We start from the raw sequence: 17,627 nt of genomic DNA, 5'->3' as shown, positions 1-17,627 counted from the left end.
ATGGGAAGCAACTGAGAAGTTTGAGCATAGACATGATATAAACAGATCTATGCTTCGCAAAGATCACCTTAGCTACAGGATAAAGAATGAATTATTGAGGAACAAAAATGAGAACTATAAAAGATTAAAAAAAAAGTTTAAACAACAGTCTGGATAGAAGTTGATGGTATCATGAACTAAGGTGTCAATAATGGGGATGGAGGGCAGTCAGTGGGTTCATGAGTTATCCAAAAATTAAACTCAACACTTGGTAATGGACACAATGCAGGGAACAATCGAGTTTGTAACAATGATAACCAGGTTTCAGGCTGACAGAAATAATGGAAAATGGCACACATCATCCCATCTTTAGAACAATAATGAATCAGCTTCATCAAATCAAGTATAGAATAGTAACATGACAATAACCAACATTTATCGAGTAGCGGTTTCCATGCCTGTTACTATGCTAAGAGCTATATATGTTTTATTTTATTTAAACCACATAAGACCTCTGTAAGAACTGTTTTAGAATCAGCTCCGTTTTATAGTTGTGGAAACTGAAACACTTAAGGAGTTGACTTTTGAAGGTCCATTAGCTGGTCAGTAGTAGAAATGGTATTTGGATCCAAACAGCCTATTTCCTCTAACACTCAACCAAAGAAGACAAGTGTGTGAATGCTCCATGGCTGGGCAACGTCAGGTTCATATGGAGAAGATGTAGAATATGAGCCAAGATCCTCATGTTCTAGCAAGAAAGTAAACTATAGAAATCTTGAGAGGAAGAGATGAATCTTGGGGCTAGAAATCTTATTCCTCCTTGGGAAGCTTTGTGTCAAGACAAGAGATTTAATATCTTCATGGATTATGTGTCCAGGATGTGATGTAGAGTCAGTTATAGAAAACAGGATCCACTTTGGTGTCTCTGATGGTTAATTTTATGCATCAACTTCACTAGGCTACGGGATGCCTAGACATTGCCAATTACTATGGGTGTGTTTGTAAATCTCATCCGTTTCTGGATGAGATTAACATTTGAAGCCACAGATGAATAAAGTTGCCCTTCCTAGGATGGGTGGATGTCATGCAATCCACTGAAGACCTGAAAAGTACAAAAAGCTGAGTAGGAGGAAAGTCCTGCCTGAACCACCTCCCTGGTCATAGTGGCAGTTTCAGTGATAAGCTTTATAACCCAAACAAGGGCTGAAGTTAATCCTGAGACTTTTGCTCAAGCTTTTCATTTAGTTATTCACACAATAAATATTTCTTAAAAGCCTACTATGAGTGTAGGCATTGTTATAGGAAATGGCGATGTTGTAAATGAAAAACAGGAAAATCTCTGCCTTCATAATGTATACATTCCACTGGAGGAGACATTAGAACATGTACAATAACAATGATAAATAACTTGTATATAATACATTGTTGTTGCGGGTTAAGGGTATTAAAAAAAAGAGAGGTATGAAATGTTAATGGAAGGAAGTTTGAAATTTGCTCAGGTCAAATAGCCATTGGAAAGAGTCACCTGGAGCTGCAGGGACCCACTTCTGCCTCTATTAGAAAAAGCTTGATTGCAAATAAAGCCAAGTCAGGGGAAAGCAGAACCAAGAGCTGCAGGGAAAGGAAGTACTAATGACTATCAGACCGCCTGCACTTGGCTGTGCCTCAAGTTTTTTCAGCTATATGAGGCAATATGAGATGCCTTCATTTTTTGTTTCAATTCAGTTTTCTGTCACTTGCAACCAAAAAAGATCTAATGAATGCCAACACTTTCAGGTATATATAGAAACTTAAAGTATCCTACAATGTGTTTCTAACTGGGGTTCCTGCTGTACTTGGATTCTTGAAGAGCTAGAACTCATTTCTAATTAGCAGAACACATTTATATGTAAACATCTGAAATCCTAAAGACCTTAAAAACAGCATGTTCACTTTAACATGCTTAAACATTCAAGCGTGCTTTAGATTCTTAATTTAAGAAATTCTTTTTTATAGATTGTCCCCAGGTCATGCTTGTTCTGATTAAGCAATTACAAATTCTAAGTTATCTAAATAAATGAGATTTCACCAGACATGTTTCTGCCACTGTACATACAATAATTCTATTTTGGACTTTGAACCATTATTAGAACAGAGAGAATTTCCACCTTACTTTTTGTTCTTAGTGTTGGTTGTTTTGGGGAGAACTTTAGTTAGGGAATGATTCTCATCTGCTCTGAACTGAGAACCATAAACCCAGTCGCTAGCCTTCTGACCATGCTGACGGTTCCAAGTACACTAGAACAATGCCCACTGGTGCTCACTTGACTGCGCTTAATTGTGATCAGCCATGCAAATCAGCAGAACAGAAACCCAACACTGTACTGAAGATCATTTGATGACTACCGAAAGCTGTAAATAGATTTTAAATTCTCCCTGTCCTTCTTCCTCTATTCCTCCCCTTAATTTGATCTTCTTTCCTTACCACCCCTAAATCAACATGAAACAAAATAAAACAGCAAAACACATACAAACAAAATAAAACCAACAAAAAAACCAACCGTTGCTCTCCCTTTCAATACAACATCCACATATGTGGCAAATTGTCAAGCAGAAATTCTTCCCCCCAAACAACCAAGGGGACCCCAGTAGGGAGCACAGAGAGAGTAAGCACCCCTCCTTGTAAATGAGCCATGAGCAGGCAGGGAGGAGATGTTTCCTTGGGCTTAGTAAAAGAAGGCTAATCTAGCTCTGCCATCTGAACTGTCCCTGGGCAGACAGGCCCCACCTCGGGCTATATGAGTGACAGAGAGGAGGTTCAAAGGGATTCTCAGAGATGGAAGTAAATCACCAGCCTAGGTGACCTGGCCTCTCCCATTGAGGGATGTCTGAGAGTACTTGTTTCTCTCCACTTAAGCAAAGAAAAAGGGCTTCGAAAGTACTTATCACAGAGTCGCCTGCAAAAAAGCGACACTGGCTTTGTTCTCTCAGGTTGAATGTCTGCATGTGCAGCATATTTTCTAGGCTGTCCGTGCCCATCTGGACAGGTCAAAGGAGAATGAGAGAGAACAGGGCAGAGAAACGGATGGTGAGTGGAACGTCTTTGATGTGGGAAGATTTGTAAGTTCCCTCTGGATCAAGTGGGTTCTGGGGAAGGCAGCTGGGCCTGCACTAATATTCTGGCACTTCAGCAAAAATGGGCCCTGAGGTGGAAGCAAGGGAGATTGCAACAGGTGAAGCTTCCACACTGGGAAACAGTGGGAAGACTTCCCGCACAGCTCCAATGATCTCCAGCGGGAATCTTCGAAGAGAGAATCCACAGTCAGCCAGCATTATCCAGAGAGGCAACAACACCCAGAAGAGGATACAACTGTACAGTTTAAGGAAAAATCATGGTCCCTGCCTGGTGTGGCTCAGTGGACTGAGGACCCACCACCTGTGATCCAAAGGGTCGCAGGTTTTATTCCCAGTGGGGTGGGGGGGGGGGGGGGCACATGCCTGGGTTGCAAGCCAGGTCCCCAGTAGGGGGCATGTGAGAGGCAACCACACATTAATGTTTTTCTTCCTGCCTCTCTCCCTTCCTCTCTGTCTAAATATACATAAATAAAAAAATTTTTTTAAGAAAAAAATCATGTTAACTTCTTGCCTTCACCTCTTCTACCCACCCCAATAAGGAGAGAATGTAAAATAAACAGACAGAAGAGTGAAGGAGAGGACATGTCCCTGCTCCTCCAGGTGCCTCAGGCTGGAGCCTTGCTGAGGAGGAAGGAAAGAAACATTAAACGAGCAGGAGACTGAGCTTTAAACTGGGTGAATTAAGACTGGCCTTTTAAATAGCTCACATCAGCTGGAAAACCTATGGTGCCCAAGGTGGGGTTAAAGGACAGAGAAAAAGATCCACCAGAACATGAATTAATATGGTGATTAGAGAGAAACAGAGTCTGTTCTGAGTCAGGTTCTGTCTCGAAGTCTCTCAAAGATCCCTAAAAATATACCTCTTCTATTTGCATAGCCTTATGGCCAATTCCCACACTACACCCGCTCAAGTTTCCCATGAAAATTCAGGAAATATTTTGTGGCAAAAAGTTCTGGGGAGGGCAAAGAACCTCTTCGGTACTGAGAAAATTCAAGATCCCTGAAAAGGAAGAGGAAACGTCGCAGCCTGCATTAGAGAATCAATAGTTTTTAAACTTGGTGTAACGCTGGGAGAGGATGTCCACAAAGCAAAAGCTTTCGACCACACGTATCGGTGAGGTCCTTCTACGTTCTGAGCTCTACACTGGGAATGTAACAGGTATTTTTTTCCACATGATTTCACCCACCTGTTTTATTTAGCTTACATGTAGCCTGAATGACAAATAATTTTGATTTTACACTTTGAGTCTATACAACCGAAATATTGTACTAATATATTTGAGTATTTCTGCCTATAGACTTTAGCCCCCTTGGAATCTCAGAGACTAAACTAGAAGTCACAACTCTCAGAATTTTGTTTAATTATCTTAGAGGACACCTACGGGATTGTCTGCCCACCAGAACTCCTTAATGGGTTGGCTACCATCCTTTTTTTTTGGTAAACATCTCCCCAGAACAAATACTCACGAAAACACACAAATACAAAAGCATACTCCACCTCCACCCTGCCCTCCTGGGTTAAGGCAGAGTTGCATTTTCTCACATGGCCTTGTGTCCCTTAGCCTTGAGGGTTAGTAAAGTGACTTGGGCTGAAACATTCACAGTGCGCTATCTCCCTGGGCACCACATGGTAGGTAAAGCAAACTAGGCTTGTGAGGCTTTCCCTGGTTACTTTTGGAACTAACAATAGAACACAAAGCTCTCTTTGTTGGTGGTGGAAAACCAGAGTCTATGTGAAACCAGAAAATGCAGGAGCCATATGAACAAGCCCATAAGGAGTAGGGGCCAGTGGGGCCAGCACATGCAGGGAGACCCGGAAGTGAGAGCCGGAATCCTGCCGGCCCCCGGAGGCCATGGGCTCCTGGAGATGGTCATGCCCAAGGCCAGGTGCCTTCTTGCCGATCCTGCAGTTTTATCGAGAGCTCATAAATCTCGGGTCTTGTCTACAGTTATATGCACTGGGTTTCCATCCCTTAGCACCGAATAATTTTAGAGTAATAAAGCCATATATAAAAATGCCATGCCAGAGCTTCAGTTTGTATTTCAGCCCAAAAAAATGAAAGACAGAATGAAAGGAAGATCTATGGTCTAGGAGAAATGGGTAAAGAGCAGGAGCAAGAGGAGGTGTTCTGGATGTAAGAGAGACAGAACTAGAAATGACTGATAGGTGACAAAGAGCAGAGATTTGATATCGAGGAACTTTTTAAGATAATAATGGGCTCTGGAAATTTTCATCCCATATCAAGAACAGACAATAGGAAATGTCCTTAAGCTCCATCACTCTTGAGGAAATCAGGAACCACACAAAGAGAGGCCCAGAACTCCTCAAACGGATCTACACAATGCAGAAAAGGAGGACGAGCTAGCAGAGTTGATTTAGTCACTATTTTAGCAATGGAACTGTTTTCTTCCAGAGAAATATTACGTTGAACGCAAATATAGAATAGAGATAAAAGCAAAGAAGTGATTACTTGAGCAATTTAAACCTTAACTGATTGATGCCCAAGTACTCCATTGTTTGTGGAACCCCTGAAGTTCCCCCAGAAGCCTCTGGATTTGGGGGAGCACAGTATGTAAATCACTGAGCAGGGACACCCTCCTGAGTACATGTCTATGCCATGCACACGATACCATATTTCAGGGCAGCCTGGAACCAGGTAGTAACTACAGCAACAGTGCCCATGTGGAACAATTTTAAAAAGCAGGAAATATGAATACACATACTCGATACTTTTAAAAGGAAAATGAACCGTAATTAAACTTATTTCTTCAGACTACTTTTTTCTTATTTATTCCTCCGAAATTCTCATGCTCATAATAATTGCACTAGTGTTTTCCTCAATCATCCTCCCACATACTAGCTTTTCTCAGAAACTTACATTTATATTTAATGCCTGTATCTTGTAAATTTCTTAAAAAGGACAAAGACAGAAGTCCATTCAAGGCCATAAAGCTGCTTTTTCTTCTAAGGAACTGTCAGGCAAATTTCTCAGGGAGGAACTAGAAATGAAGTGAGAGACATTGATAAATTTCTCTGCTGAACAATCAATAAAAGCCTCGCCATCCTGTTCAGACTCCCACTGTGGAAGCAAGGGCCGTAATTACATTGTCAAAAATTCAAGTTGCCCAGGCTGACAGCGACCCCCTTGAAAAGTGACATGTGATTGGCACTCGATTTGGGGTGGTGAACCTGGATTGGCAGACAGAGTGGGGAAAACAAAAGGCAAGAGCGAAATTTCCTTATGGACTACAACTACCCAAACCCCAGACGGCCCCTCTGGAGGGGTCCTATGACCCTTTAGTCATATTAAGTATCCAAGTGAGTAGCTGACAGAACTCACTGAGCCAGCCGAACTCTACAACACCTCAGAACACACCCTGCCCCAATCCATGCCCAAACCCAGAGAAAGAGAAAGGCAGCGCTGCATGTGGGCATGTGCTCACGTATGTGTGTACACATGCACACACATGCATTTTTCTACATTAAAAGAAAAACAGGAAACATGCTTTCAGCTCCATCTTTTCTTGTGACAGCTGAACTGCAAAGCCTGTTTGCTAAGAAGTTTTAATCTATGATGAAAATCAGCCTGAGCAGAAGAGTTACAAGGGGCAGCGATGAAGAATGAGATGGGAGGAAGAAAGTGGGGAAAGCTGTGTAACCGACCCACAAACTCGTTTGTGTGATTCTCTGTGACCTAAGTTGGAGTTTAATTGGTATCTATCACTCTTACTATTGCATGTAAGGAATAAAATGCCTGTGAAAAGCTTCATTTGCTCAGCAGTGCTCTGCTTCTGGCCAAACTGGGGAGCATGAAAATGATTTCCAAGAAGGCTTTATTGTAACCAGGCTTGGAAAGAGTAGTTATTCACTGCTGGGAAGCAGCTACATCATGAGAGATTAAAATTGGAAGGTGTTTACTAGGTGGTGGGGACAGAACATAAGATGCCTGGGAATGTGGCTACCTGGTTATCGCCAAAGCTAAAATCTCTCTCTTGCTTTGAAAGGAGACAGACAGAAATTAACATGGAGAGAAAGCTGTAGGTAGAACTGGCCTGATGCCAAATTTTGAAACACAGGCCCCTCCCCCCTGAAAGAGAATGAGGTCATTGGAACTGGGTACTCAGTGCTTTGGAAGGAAAAAGAATAATAATAATATAATCAAAATAGCCCTAACTAACACTGCTTGAGTGTTACTTTGGAGCAGTTCACGAACAATAAGTCTATGAGGTGAAGATTGCATTTTCCTGGTTTTGTAGAAATTAATTTGCCCAAGGTCATAGCTGATAAGCAGCACACCTGCACTGATTTGTGATTCCAAAACTATTAAGCACTAAAAGCAGCACTTCTCCCAGTGCAGTCAGTGGGCTACTCGAACCAAACCATCTGAGGGTGCCATTGAAATGCACATTCCTGGGTCCACCTCAGGCCCACTGAGTCAGTCTCTGGGGGCGAGACCCAGAAATCTGCACTGTGAAAATCTCTTTGAGAGGAGTCTTCTATGCCCTAAAGTTGGTGAATCTCCTCACTACATTTGGGAAGAAGAGTGAGCACTGGGTCATTAGGGACCTTCCGGGTGCAAAGCAGTGACTCAAGTTGCTCACTGTTTTGCATACTTGACAGCAAAAGAAAATTAATTTTTCCCTAAAGCCCTAGTGTCACCAGACCACCTCTGGCCTGGGAGAAGGCCAGAAAAAATTATGTAACGATTTTAACCATGATGTGCCGCCATGCTGGAGGGGAAATCTGTTTGAGACCTCAGGTGGTGAGGGAGGGAGGGAGGCGAAGGGACGGGATTGATGAGCCCCCTGGCTGTGACTGGATGCTGTGACAGAGACTGTGGCAATGAGTCCCTCTCACCCAGTCGTAAGCTCTTTTCCACATCACATTTCTTTCAAATGAGTGAGATGCAGCAGCACCACATGAGAGAGGAAAACAGCTTGACTGTGCTTGTGTTCGGCGTGCAAGCTCTGTGGTTCAGAAGCTATCCCCCTCATTCTTATATTGGTAGGGCTTTGTGGAAAACAATTGTTGATAACAACCTACCCCTGGGAATACAGGGAAGGGGAAGAAAGGGGAGGGGAGCAGGAGGAGGAGGGGAGGGGCTTAAGAAAGGCGGAAGAGCAGGAAAGAAGACGAAAGAGGGAAACAGAGGAAGAAGAGGCGTCTGCACTCCCGATACCACCGCAGGGCTAAAGTAGAAGCATTTTCTCAACTTTCAGAACTCTCAAAACGTATTAAAAGCATGCACTTTGCTTTAACTGCCCCCTATGGATTATAAGCAATGACACTCAGAATTATCTTAACTCGGCATCTATTTCAACACAAAGGCTGAGGAACACAGGGTACATTTAAAATGCAGGTACAAAAAGGTATATTTGTGAATTCTTTCACTGATCCTGCCTAGTGACATGTGAGAACGAGAAGGGTTGGAGTGGAAAAAAAGAAGAGTAAAGGAATAAGAAGAATTCACTCTTCTTCATTTGAATTTCCATTTCTAGCAAGGCTTTTGCCATCTCTATCGTAGAGGACAGTGGCTCTCGCACTAGGGGATCCCTATTACAATTCAGGGTCTTCAGGTGGTCTATGGGCTGGTGGAAACATTAATCTGCACCCTCTTCTTCTCCAGCTGTGTTTTTTCAGGGGCAAAACAGCAAAACATTGGATGGGTGTCCAAGGAGCTACTGGACTAAAGCAAACATTTAAGATTATGGCTGATATGTGAATGGATGATAGACCCTCATGGATCCTGGGCTACAAGGTTAATGTAAGTGCTTACTGACAAAGATAAGAGGAAAAATTCCTCCTTAGAAGTACAATATAAAAATATCGTGGGCATTTTGAATTTCTATTCACATAGCTATAGGTTTTTCAAAGCTGATAAAATGTATCCCCAGTGCCTGGCACTCTGGCTGGTCCATAGTCAACACTTAATAAATACTTAGCAAAAAGACTTTACTTCCTCTCAAAGGAAGTCAAAAGAGGCAAAGAGTATTTTTCGTAGACGATGACTGAGGTTCACTGTTTCTATGATAATAGACAAAAGCCCCAACAGGAGAGAATGGCAGACTCCTCAGCATAGTTAAATGCCCATGTCTAGAACTATTATTTTATGACAGATTTTATTTGGTTGTGCCAGTATAGAAATGCCAGTGTAAATAAGATCACGTTTCCTGGAGACTGGCTATTATCTGGAGGCCATATTTTTACATGCCTTTGGCTCATGCTATGTAACCCAAAGTTTATAAGCATCCACTGAAAGATACCCAAAGCTCATCATTTTGTATTTACATTGTCAGGCTGATATTAAGAATTTTCCTACACAGTTAGTAATTTCCTGAATCGCAAGGAAATAAAAATGTTCATTTTCAAAGTGGGATTAGATGATCAGAAGGCAAAAAAAAAAAAAAAAAAAGGAGCAGAAACGCACTGTAGCCCAAACCTCATTTCCTCCCAGAAATCTGTAATACCCAACCCATCTGAACCAGAAATCTAAGAGGAACTCGAACTGAACCCTGTTCACTTCGAGGGGAATGCAGCCACAATAACAAAATCCAGTCATCGCTATTTGGTTTTGATGCCATCATTGTGGACAGTCATCAGTATATGCTAAGTAATTGTGTCCATTGGCTTTCACTACATTATGCCTCAATTACAAACACAAATCTCAGTGGCTTGTGACAATAAAGTTTTCTTCCTCACTGACATACATGAGAGCAGAGGTCAGCTGCCACTGTGCCCTGGTTGTCATTATGCAGGGTCCCAAGCTGAGGGGGCTGCCCTATCGGAGACAGGCTATTCTCAAACAGAGACAAAAGGGCAAAATGGCCAAAGCATTGTAACAGCTTTTAAAACTTCTCCTTAGCCCTTGAAGGACATCATCTCCACTCACATCGGATTGACCAAAGCCAGCCCATGGCTACTTCGACTCTCAGCGGGACAAGGAAGTGCGCTCCACACTGGGAAGGCACTGAAAGCTACTGACAGTGGGAGAGGTGTACAACCCTGTCACAGGAAGGGGAATAAATCATTAGGAACTATAGTGGACTCTTCCACAGGAATCATAACAATCAGTATTTCTTATTTAAGAAAGTCATGCCCATATTCTAACTTTGTCTCCCCAGCAACTAATAGCCAAAAATTATAAGTAGTTTGATTGTTTTCCCCAAGGCCCACACATTGGCTAGACATAGTTCTCTGGTCAGTTGCCCCACTCACCATGCAGAGAAAGAGTTCCATTTCTCACAGCCAGGAACTTGACACCATATGGGAAAAAGGGGGTAGAGTGGGAACTCCCATACAGTGTGATCTCAGCTTTGCCTTGGAAGGGCTTGTCCTCAGATCCAATCCGCAGCTCTCCGCCATCAGAAACAAGGATGGAGTGTGCCCTGAGCTCCACGGTTCCCGAATCCACAAAAACCAGCTTGCCTCCTAAAGGCCAAAAAAGAAGGCTGTCAGTTCTTTGGACATTTCCAGTGTCTAATGACATCCTCTTTGTTTGTGTACTTTTGCTGGAATTCAGGCTTATTTTTTTTATCTTGCCATCTCTTGTACAAGCACAATGGAACATATCGAACACCCAGATGAAGAAACACTCACTATATTACCAACCCAGCTTAGGTTTTACTTATATTATTTTTAATGACAATGACCTAAATGTCCAGCAATTTAGGACCGCTAAAATAAGTCATAAGAAAGTCACCATTTTTACCAGATAGCAGCAGATAAAAATATTATACAGAAATTACATTTAAAAGAACTGGGAAACAAGTGAACAAGAATAAAATAGAAGAAAATGTCCCTAAATTATAATGATCAGAATTGTAAAAGGAAGTGTAACTTGGGGCGCCCTCATGTCATGTGTAGCACTTTGGCTGACCAACCACCATTGTACTTCTCATAACAGACTAATTTCCTGAAACAATTGCCCTGCTCCACTCGAAAGGGTTGAGAGGGGCTGTCAGTCACGGCATCCTATCCTACCACACCCTGACTTCAAAAGGGAACAAAAGTGAAGAAAAGATGGGAATTGGTTAGTTTGCAGTAATTCTCGCTGTGGTGCCTTAATGAGCCCGAGAAGAGTTCCTGTTTCTGAGCCCCTGCCTGCCATCCCCTCCAAAATGCCCTGACCGCCATTGCTTCTAAGTGGTAGCACCTGGTTTTCCACTCTACCCCCTTTTCCACTCTGTCCATCAATTCTGTAAGCTACTCAATACCGTCTCAATAAATTCCCTTCAACTATCTGCCTATTTATTTATTTTTGTTCTTGATTCTCTTCTCCGTTCCTATCCCACTCCCTCCCCTCTGGCAACCATCAGTTTGTGTTGTTGTTTTTTTATCTGAGTTTGTTTCTATTTTATTTTGTTTGTTTTGCCTTTTAGATTCCACATGTAAGTGAAATTATGTGATATTTACCCTTCTTTAAAAAAACTAAAGTTGGTTTCTGTTGTTTGCATTCAAATAACTTTAACTGATACAGATACTATCTTGTTCTAATACCTAAATTTTTTGTAACATAGTAATATTATTTTATAGTAAAATCACTTTATATTTTGAGAATAAGTACTTAATATATTAAAATATACTGTTGTTATTTTAATACTTGTCTTTAAAAAGATTTATAATATTTCTGTTTTAAGGAGAATCTCAATATTGCCAAAATAATTAAAGCATTCCATATAAGTAAACAATTTAAATAATCTGAATGAGCTATTAAATCTGATTCCCTCCTGTAAGCCATTTGCAAAAGCACTGGACTAGACTCCTGTTCTCTAACAAAGTGGTCAGAGTTGTGACTTCATATTGGAAACCCAGGCTCCTCTCTTCTCAGCCCCACAGTAACTTCTCGTCTCACTCAGAATAGGTCTGAGCGCTTACACTGGGCCACAAAAGCCCCCATGATATCATCTCCTATGTCTCTCTTTTTTATTCATCTGCTCCAGACATGCTGACCTGCTTGGTAGTTCTCAGACAGGGCAGGTCCTATGCACATGTTCTTCCTGCACCTACAATGTTCTTCTGAAAATGTCCATGTGCCTCACTTCCCCTTGGTTCTATTCTCTTCGTGGTAACTTCCCACTAAGGCTTCCTCTCCACTCTGTGTCAGAGAGCATGCCCTGGCCTCTGACCAAATATAGTTTTCTTCATAACACTTAACATCGGGCATGTATATTTACATGTTCATAGTCAGCCCTTCCTCCATTAGAATGATGCTTCATGAAAGCGCTTACTTGCTTAATTCACGTCTATATTCTTAAGTGTCTGGAACAGTGACCATTAGGTAATTAACATTTAATATATAATTGCTGAGTTAATTAATAAATGGTTATATCTTTTTTAGAAAATCTGGTTTAAGTACCCAAATTGATTCCATTATGGACAGACACACACTGAGACACACATATTCAGTCCCATTTTCTCAGAAAAGATGTTATTACATTTACATAATTTATAAGTACATATGTTGTCTTAATGAGCTATAGATAGGTGAAGGATGTGTGTGCCAGGTATCAGAAATGGTTCAAAAGGTAGGTTCTACGATAACAAGGAGGGTCCTGGTGAGAGACAGTGCAGGACATTATCCATCTGTTCTCTTTAGCCCTATATCCACATGTCAAATAACTGACTTAGACTGTTGTTATTTCCCAGACATGTACTGGAGCAGTGAGAGGGAGGAAAAAGTAAGACTAAGATGCCTTCAGTCATTTACCTCCTAATGTTTACCCCCATCAGTGCAGAGATAGTGATCCACAGATATTTGACCAAAAGTCAAATGTAGAGGCCCCTTCTTCCCAGTTTCTGTCTAATATTTCTCTTTAGCTTTCCTCAGCCCCCTTTACCAGCACTGCTAGTCTTCAGTGCTAAAGCCCATGCCACACTCCATCACTAACAGTTGTGGGATGTTAACTTGGACTCAACCTCTTAAAGTACTCTTTCCTTCCAGACATACACACCCCATGCAACTATCGAGCTTCTCTTCCTACATGGTTAGAGTTCTTCCCTCAGATGATTATGCTGAGATTTTTTGAAATTATGCATGCAGGTCCCTAGTCTCGGCTCTGGCCCTATTAGATAATGCAGTGGTATCTACTGCTGTCATCACAAGCATCTTTTCTTCCCCTGTAGTTGCTGTTACTACTCTATTTCCACTGTTGCTCCATCATGCCACAACTACTAGACTGCACCCTTCCATGTCCCTGCTGCTAATCCTGACTTTGCTTTTCAAACATGGCACAGGTACCCACCCTAAGGTAAACTATCCAAGAAGCAAGAAACTATCCTTTGGTGACCTACAGGCTTAATGCTAGAATGATGCCACCCTGCTTTCCAGACTCAGGAATTTTGACTTTATTTTTCCTTCCCATTGTCATTATGATGACAAGAATAATCATTAGAAATGCAATAATAATAATGAATCCTGCTGTGAACAAGAGGGGAAAAATGTGACCTGTGCTATAGGTCATATTCTTATGTTTACTAAAATTTTTCAACTCACAGCCACATTTCATTAGTGTCCCAACTAATTATCTTCAACTGGTAGACCAAGGACTTGCATGGCAGGACTCCACCATTATAAACTGTCAGGAACTCTGAACTGAATTTGATGAGCAAGTGGTGGAGGCAGAGTATGGAATCGAGGTTCCTGTCCTGGCTCTGCTGCTGGCCTCAGAATGACCCTTGGTGGACCCCATAAAATTGCTGCACCTCACATTACTCAGTTCCCAAATCTGTCCTACTCAGTGCCTGAGGACGGAGCCTTGTTGAAGTGCAGAGTAGAATCACACATTATACTGAGGCTCCTGCTAGCTCTGGGACATTGGACACATGCATTTTTAAGAATGCAGTCAGGCGTGATTTGATGCCGATAGAAATGTGGTGCTCACGTTTTCCGGATATCACCTATGCTGTAGTGAGCTTTGAATTTTGATTTAAAAAGATACAACATGCACCATCAGAAATGCAAATAAGACCACAGGGAAAACAAAGGAGCTAATATTTATTAAGCACCTATCATGTGCTAAAATCTTTACATATGTTGTCTAAAATGACCTTCAAAACAAGAGTATAAGGTCAATGTCCCCCTCTGCATTTCATAAAGCAGAGGGAGGGCTGCAAGAGGGGGCCCTAACTCCTCTCTCAGTCCAGAACAGGCTGTATAGATCCATCCATTCATTCATTGTCTGTTCCTAAAATATTTTCACATTTCATAATGTGGAAGAGGAAGCTTTAGAATCCAGGACCACCTGACAAAAAAAACTTGTATCCTATCTACACCACAAACCCTCCCACATAGCTCGTTTATTAATTAGGTTTGTTATCATAGTTACACTTAAGAAAAAACATGTGTTAACCTAAGTAAATGTGCCTATGGCTTGTTTATATATGATTTATTTTAATTCTGTTAATATAGATATACCTTGCCTCATTCCAAAAAGGATTTGAGGCAGATTACAGGGATTAGTGGGTGAACATATAAACCTGGGCTTTATCCCTTGTACCATCAAGCAAAGTATTAAATACACTGAAACAAATTGACAGAAATTTTTAAATGTCATAGGAATTAAGAATGACACTAATGAAGGGAAAAAAAGCTCAACCCAAAGGAAATGAATGATTTGTATTGGCAACAGTGCTATAAACAGGACTAATTAATGAATATGGTAATTATTCTTTGCTAAAAAGCAGTCCCTCTTCATTTTATCACTGGCAAGTATAAAGAAATTCAGGTACATTAAAAAGAGAGTTTGATAAGGAATTCAGCTATTTTTGATTAAAATACTTATAAATGATACCCAAAGTGAAAGCTTCTTGGTATGAAAGTGTAAAGTTTATATTTAATATAGCTCTGTGCCACAGCTCCAAGCTCTTCATCCTCACACTTCATTAGCTTAAAACAAACACACAGCAGGCCACTTTAAAGGGTAGTTACTCGAGGCCAGGAGGGCAGTGGGAGGACTTTATTTCTCCACTTTACGGAGTCCGACCCCCTTTCTGAGAGCTGAAATAAAGAGCAGGGCTGAAATCGGCCTTGGCTGTGACCCTTAAATTGCTTGCTATGATTGTTCATGAAAGCTGAGTTATGTCCCACAAGTGACCTTGGGTAATTTTATAAAAATCAATCAACCATCATTATTGTTACTTCCCCCCTAAAATAAATAAATGAACACAACTTTTTACATGTAATCACTTCTTTCCATTAAAGATCTCTTTTGTTCCTTTTAAAGGGAAGTAAAGGAGACTTTTAGCAGCTAGCTGATGTTTGCAACGTACATCAAAACCTGCTTGTGGCTGACCCTACAATTAGCCGTCATCTGCAATAACCACAAAAAGAATTGTTGTGTTTTGCAAGAAAAACAAATACACAGTTTTAGGTATTTTTCTTCCTTACAGAAAAATGTCGAGTATAAGTGTTTTACCATACATACAGTAAGACTCTCCAAAAGACACAGCTATACTTTCTACTTTCAATTTTTCCCTCCATTCTCCTAGAACCCCCCCAGGTCGGGCCTTGCCTGACCACTCCACCAAAACTGCAACCACATTGCTGAATCCAAAGCTTAGTGCTCAGTCCTCACCTTTCCCAGTGGCCAGCAGTGTTGGACACACTTGGTCACACCTTTCTTGAAATGCCCTCCTCGCACTTGCACTGTGCCCTCCACATCTTCCTCCTACCTCCCACACCTCCCCTCCCAGCTTCCACTACCTGATTCTTCTTGAGTATTCCAATTACAGACACTTGGAGTTCCCCACGACTCAGTCCCTTGACCATTTGTCTTATTCAGTGAATACTGCCTTGGTTGTCTGATAAATATCATCATGTGCTCATTGCTGCTGACTTCCAAATTCATATCTTCAAAGCCCATGTATCCCTTGGATGGAAACCCAGATACCCATCTGCCTATTCAACATCTCTACTTAGATGTTTTGTAGGCTTCTCAACTTAGCATATCCAAAACATAAACTCCTTGTCTGGCCACACAGGTCTGCTCACAGTGCTTACCATCTCCATAAATGGCACCTCCGTCCCTCCAGTTGCTCAGTTTGAAAACTCTAGAGTCAACTTTTACTCCCTTTGACTCCACAACCAATCTTCCAAGACATTTTGTGCATTCTTACTTCAAATATCCTCCTGGTCCAACCATTTCTCACCACTACCATGTCTGTTTCTGGGGTTTGACTTACTCGCATCTCATCCCCAGAGTAATATAACAGCCTCCTAACTCAGCTCCCTGCTTTTGTCCTTGCTCGACCCCAGAGTCTGCTTTTACATCAATACCCAATGTGATTTTTATTTTGTGTAAATCTTATCACATCACCACTTTGCTCAAAGCCTCCAATGGCTCCCACCACACTCAGAGCCAAAGCCTACCCACCCCCCACCGTGGCTGATCCTCTCTGGTCCCCTCTCTCTCAACTCTCCCCTGGCTCACACCCTCCCACTGCACTGGCCTTCCTGCTCCCCACCATCGGTGTGTGCAAACCACCCCTAGACTCCACCAAACTACCTCTCCACCTTTCTTGCTGCTTTATGCTGCCCAGCAAATCTAACAAAAATATATATATCATTTGCTTACTTGACTATTTTCCTTATAGAAATATACTAGAATTTTGGTCTTTTTTGTTTACAGCCCTGGGCCCTCTGCCTGAAAGTGACTGGCATATGGGGAACTGGTGAGTGCTCACTAAATTCTTGTTGGATAATAGGAGTTGAAGTTATAGAAGTGAGTGAGGCCTTCTTAGGAGAACTTGTAGAGTGAGAACAGAATAGAGATAAGGAAACACATTGTCAAATATTAATATTTAAAGACTAGAATAAGGAAAAGAAGTAACAAGATTCTTGAGCATTAGTTAAAGAATTGGGAAAATTAGAAGAACTGAAAGATTGTACATAGACTGCAGGAAGAACTTTAAGAACTGTGAATCTGATTGATGAAGGTGGCAAACCCTTAATGTCAATTTTTGGAGGCTTAGAAGAGAAAGGGTGCATTGCAAGACTGTGCTTTGTTAGGATATGAATAACAGGTGATAGAATGAATCCAGAAAGAGTAACTCCAGTTTTAAGCAAAGGGAAAGCCAGATGTCAATGAAGGCAAGAGTCAGGGAGGGATCTGAGGACCCCAATTAATTAGATCAATCTATATCCCAAACTAGATATTTCATTCTCTCAAGGATTAAAATACCTAAGTTGTTAGATGTAAATGATCCAATTTATTTATCTATATTGATTAACCTCCACTCAGCTTCTTGTGTCAAACTTAAATAATTTCTTGAAAAGTTTAATAGCTTGTATCTTGGTCACTTTCCAGTCATTAAATAGTCAAACAGACAGGAGAGCATGTGGAAGTCCTTTTTGTTGGAGAATTCTAGATGACCATCCATTCAGAACGGATGGACCCTCCTCTGGACAAGAGGGCTGGCTGAGTGGTCTGAGCACACTTGGGGTACCCTGCTGTACCCTATAGCATAGTGCTGCACAGAGGAGATGTCAAAAGGGGGTGAGGGAGAGGGGAGACTAGTGGCATTTAGGGAAGGCAGC

The 17,627-nt window shown here is 41.5% G+C and overlaps 1 protein-coding gene across 1 annotated transcript in view; it reads right to left on the bottom strand.

Annotated features, from left to right (window-relative positions):
- PKHD1 (PKHD1 ciliary IPT domain containing fibrocystin/polyductin) overlaps window positions 1–17,627 on the bottom strand; it is a 461,864-nt gene that overhangs the window by 296,140 nt on the left and 148,097 nt on the right. Inside the window, exon 37 of the mRNA XM_053668316.1 lies at window positions 10,310–10,522. Coding sequence (XP_053524291.1) covers window positions 10,310–10,522 — 213 coding nt within the window. The remainder of the gene's footprint in view (window positions 1–10,309; window positions 10,523–17,627) is intronic.

Source organism: Artibeus jamaicensis, unplaced genomic scaffold (assembly GCF_021234435.1).
Source record: "Artibeus jamaicensis isolate MK-2021 breed Jamaican fruit bat unplaced genomic scaffold, CSHL_Jam_final contig_484, whole genome shotgun sequence".
NCBI lineage: Eukaryota > Metazoa > Chordata > Mammalia > Chiroptera > Phyllostomidae > Artibeus > Artibeus jamaicensis.
The sequence above is the reverse complement of the archived record's forward strand: the minus strand, read 5'-3'. Positions and strand labels throughout refer to the sequence as shown.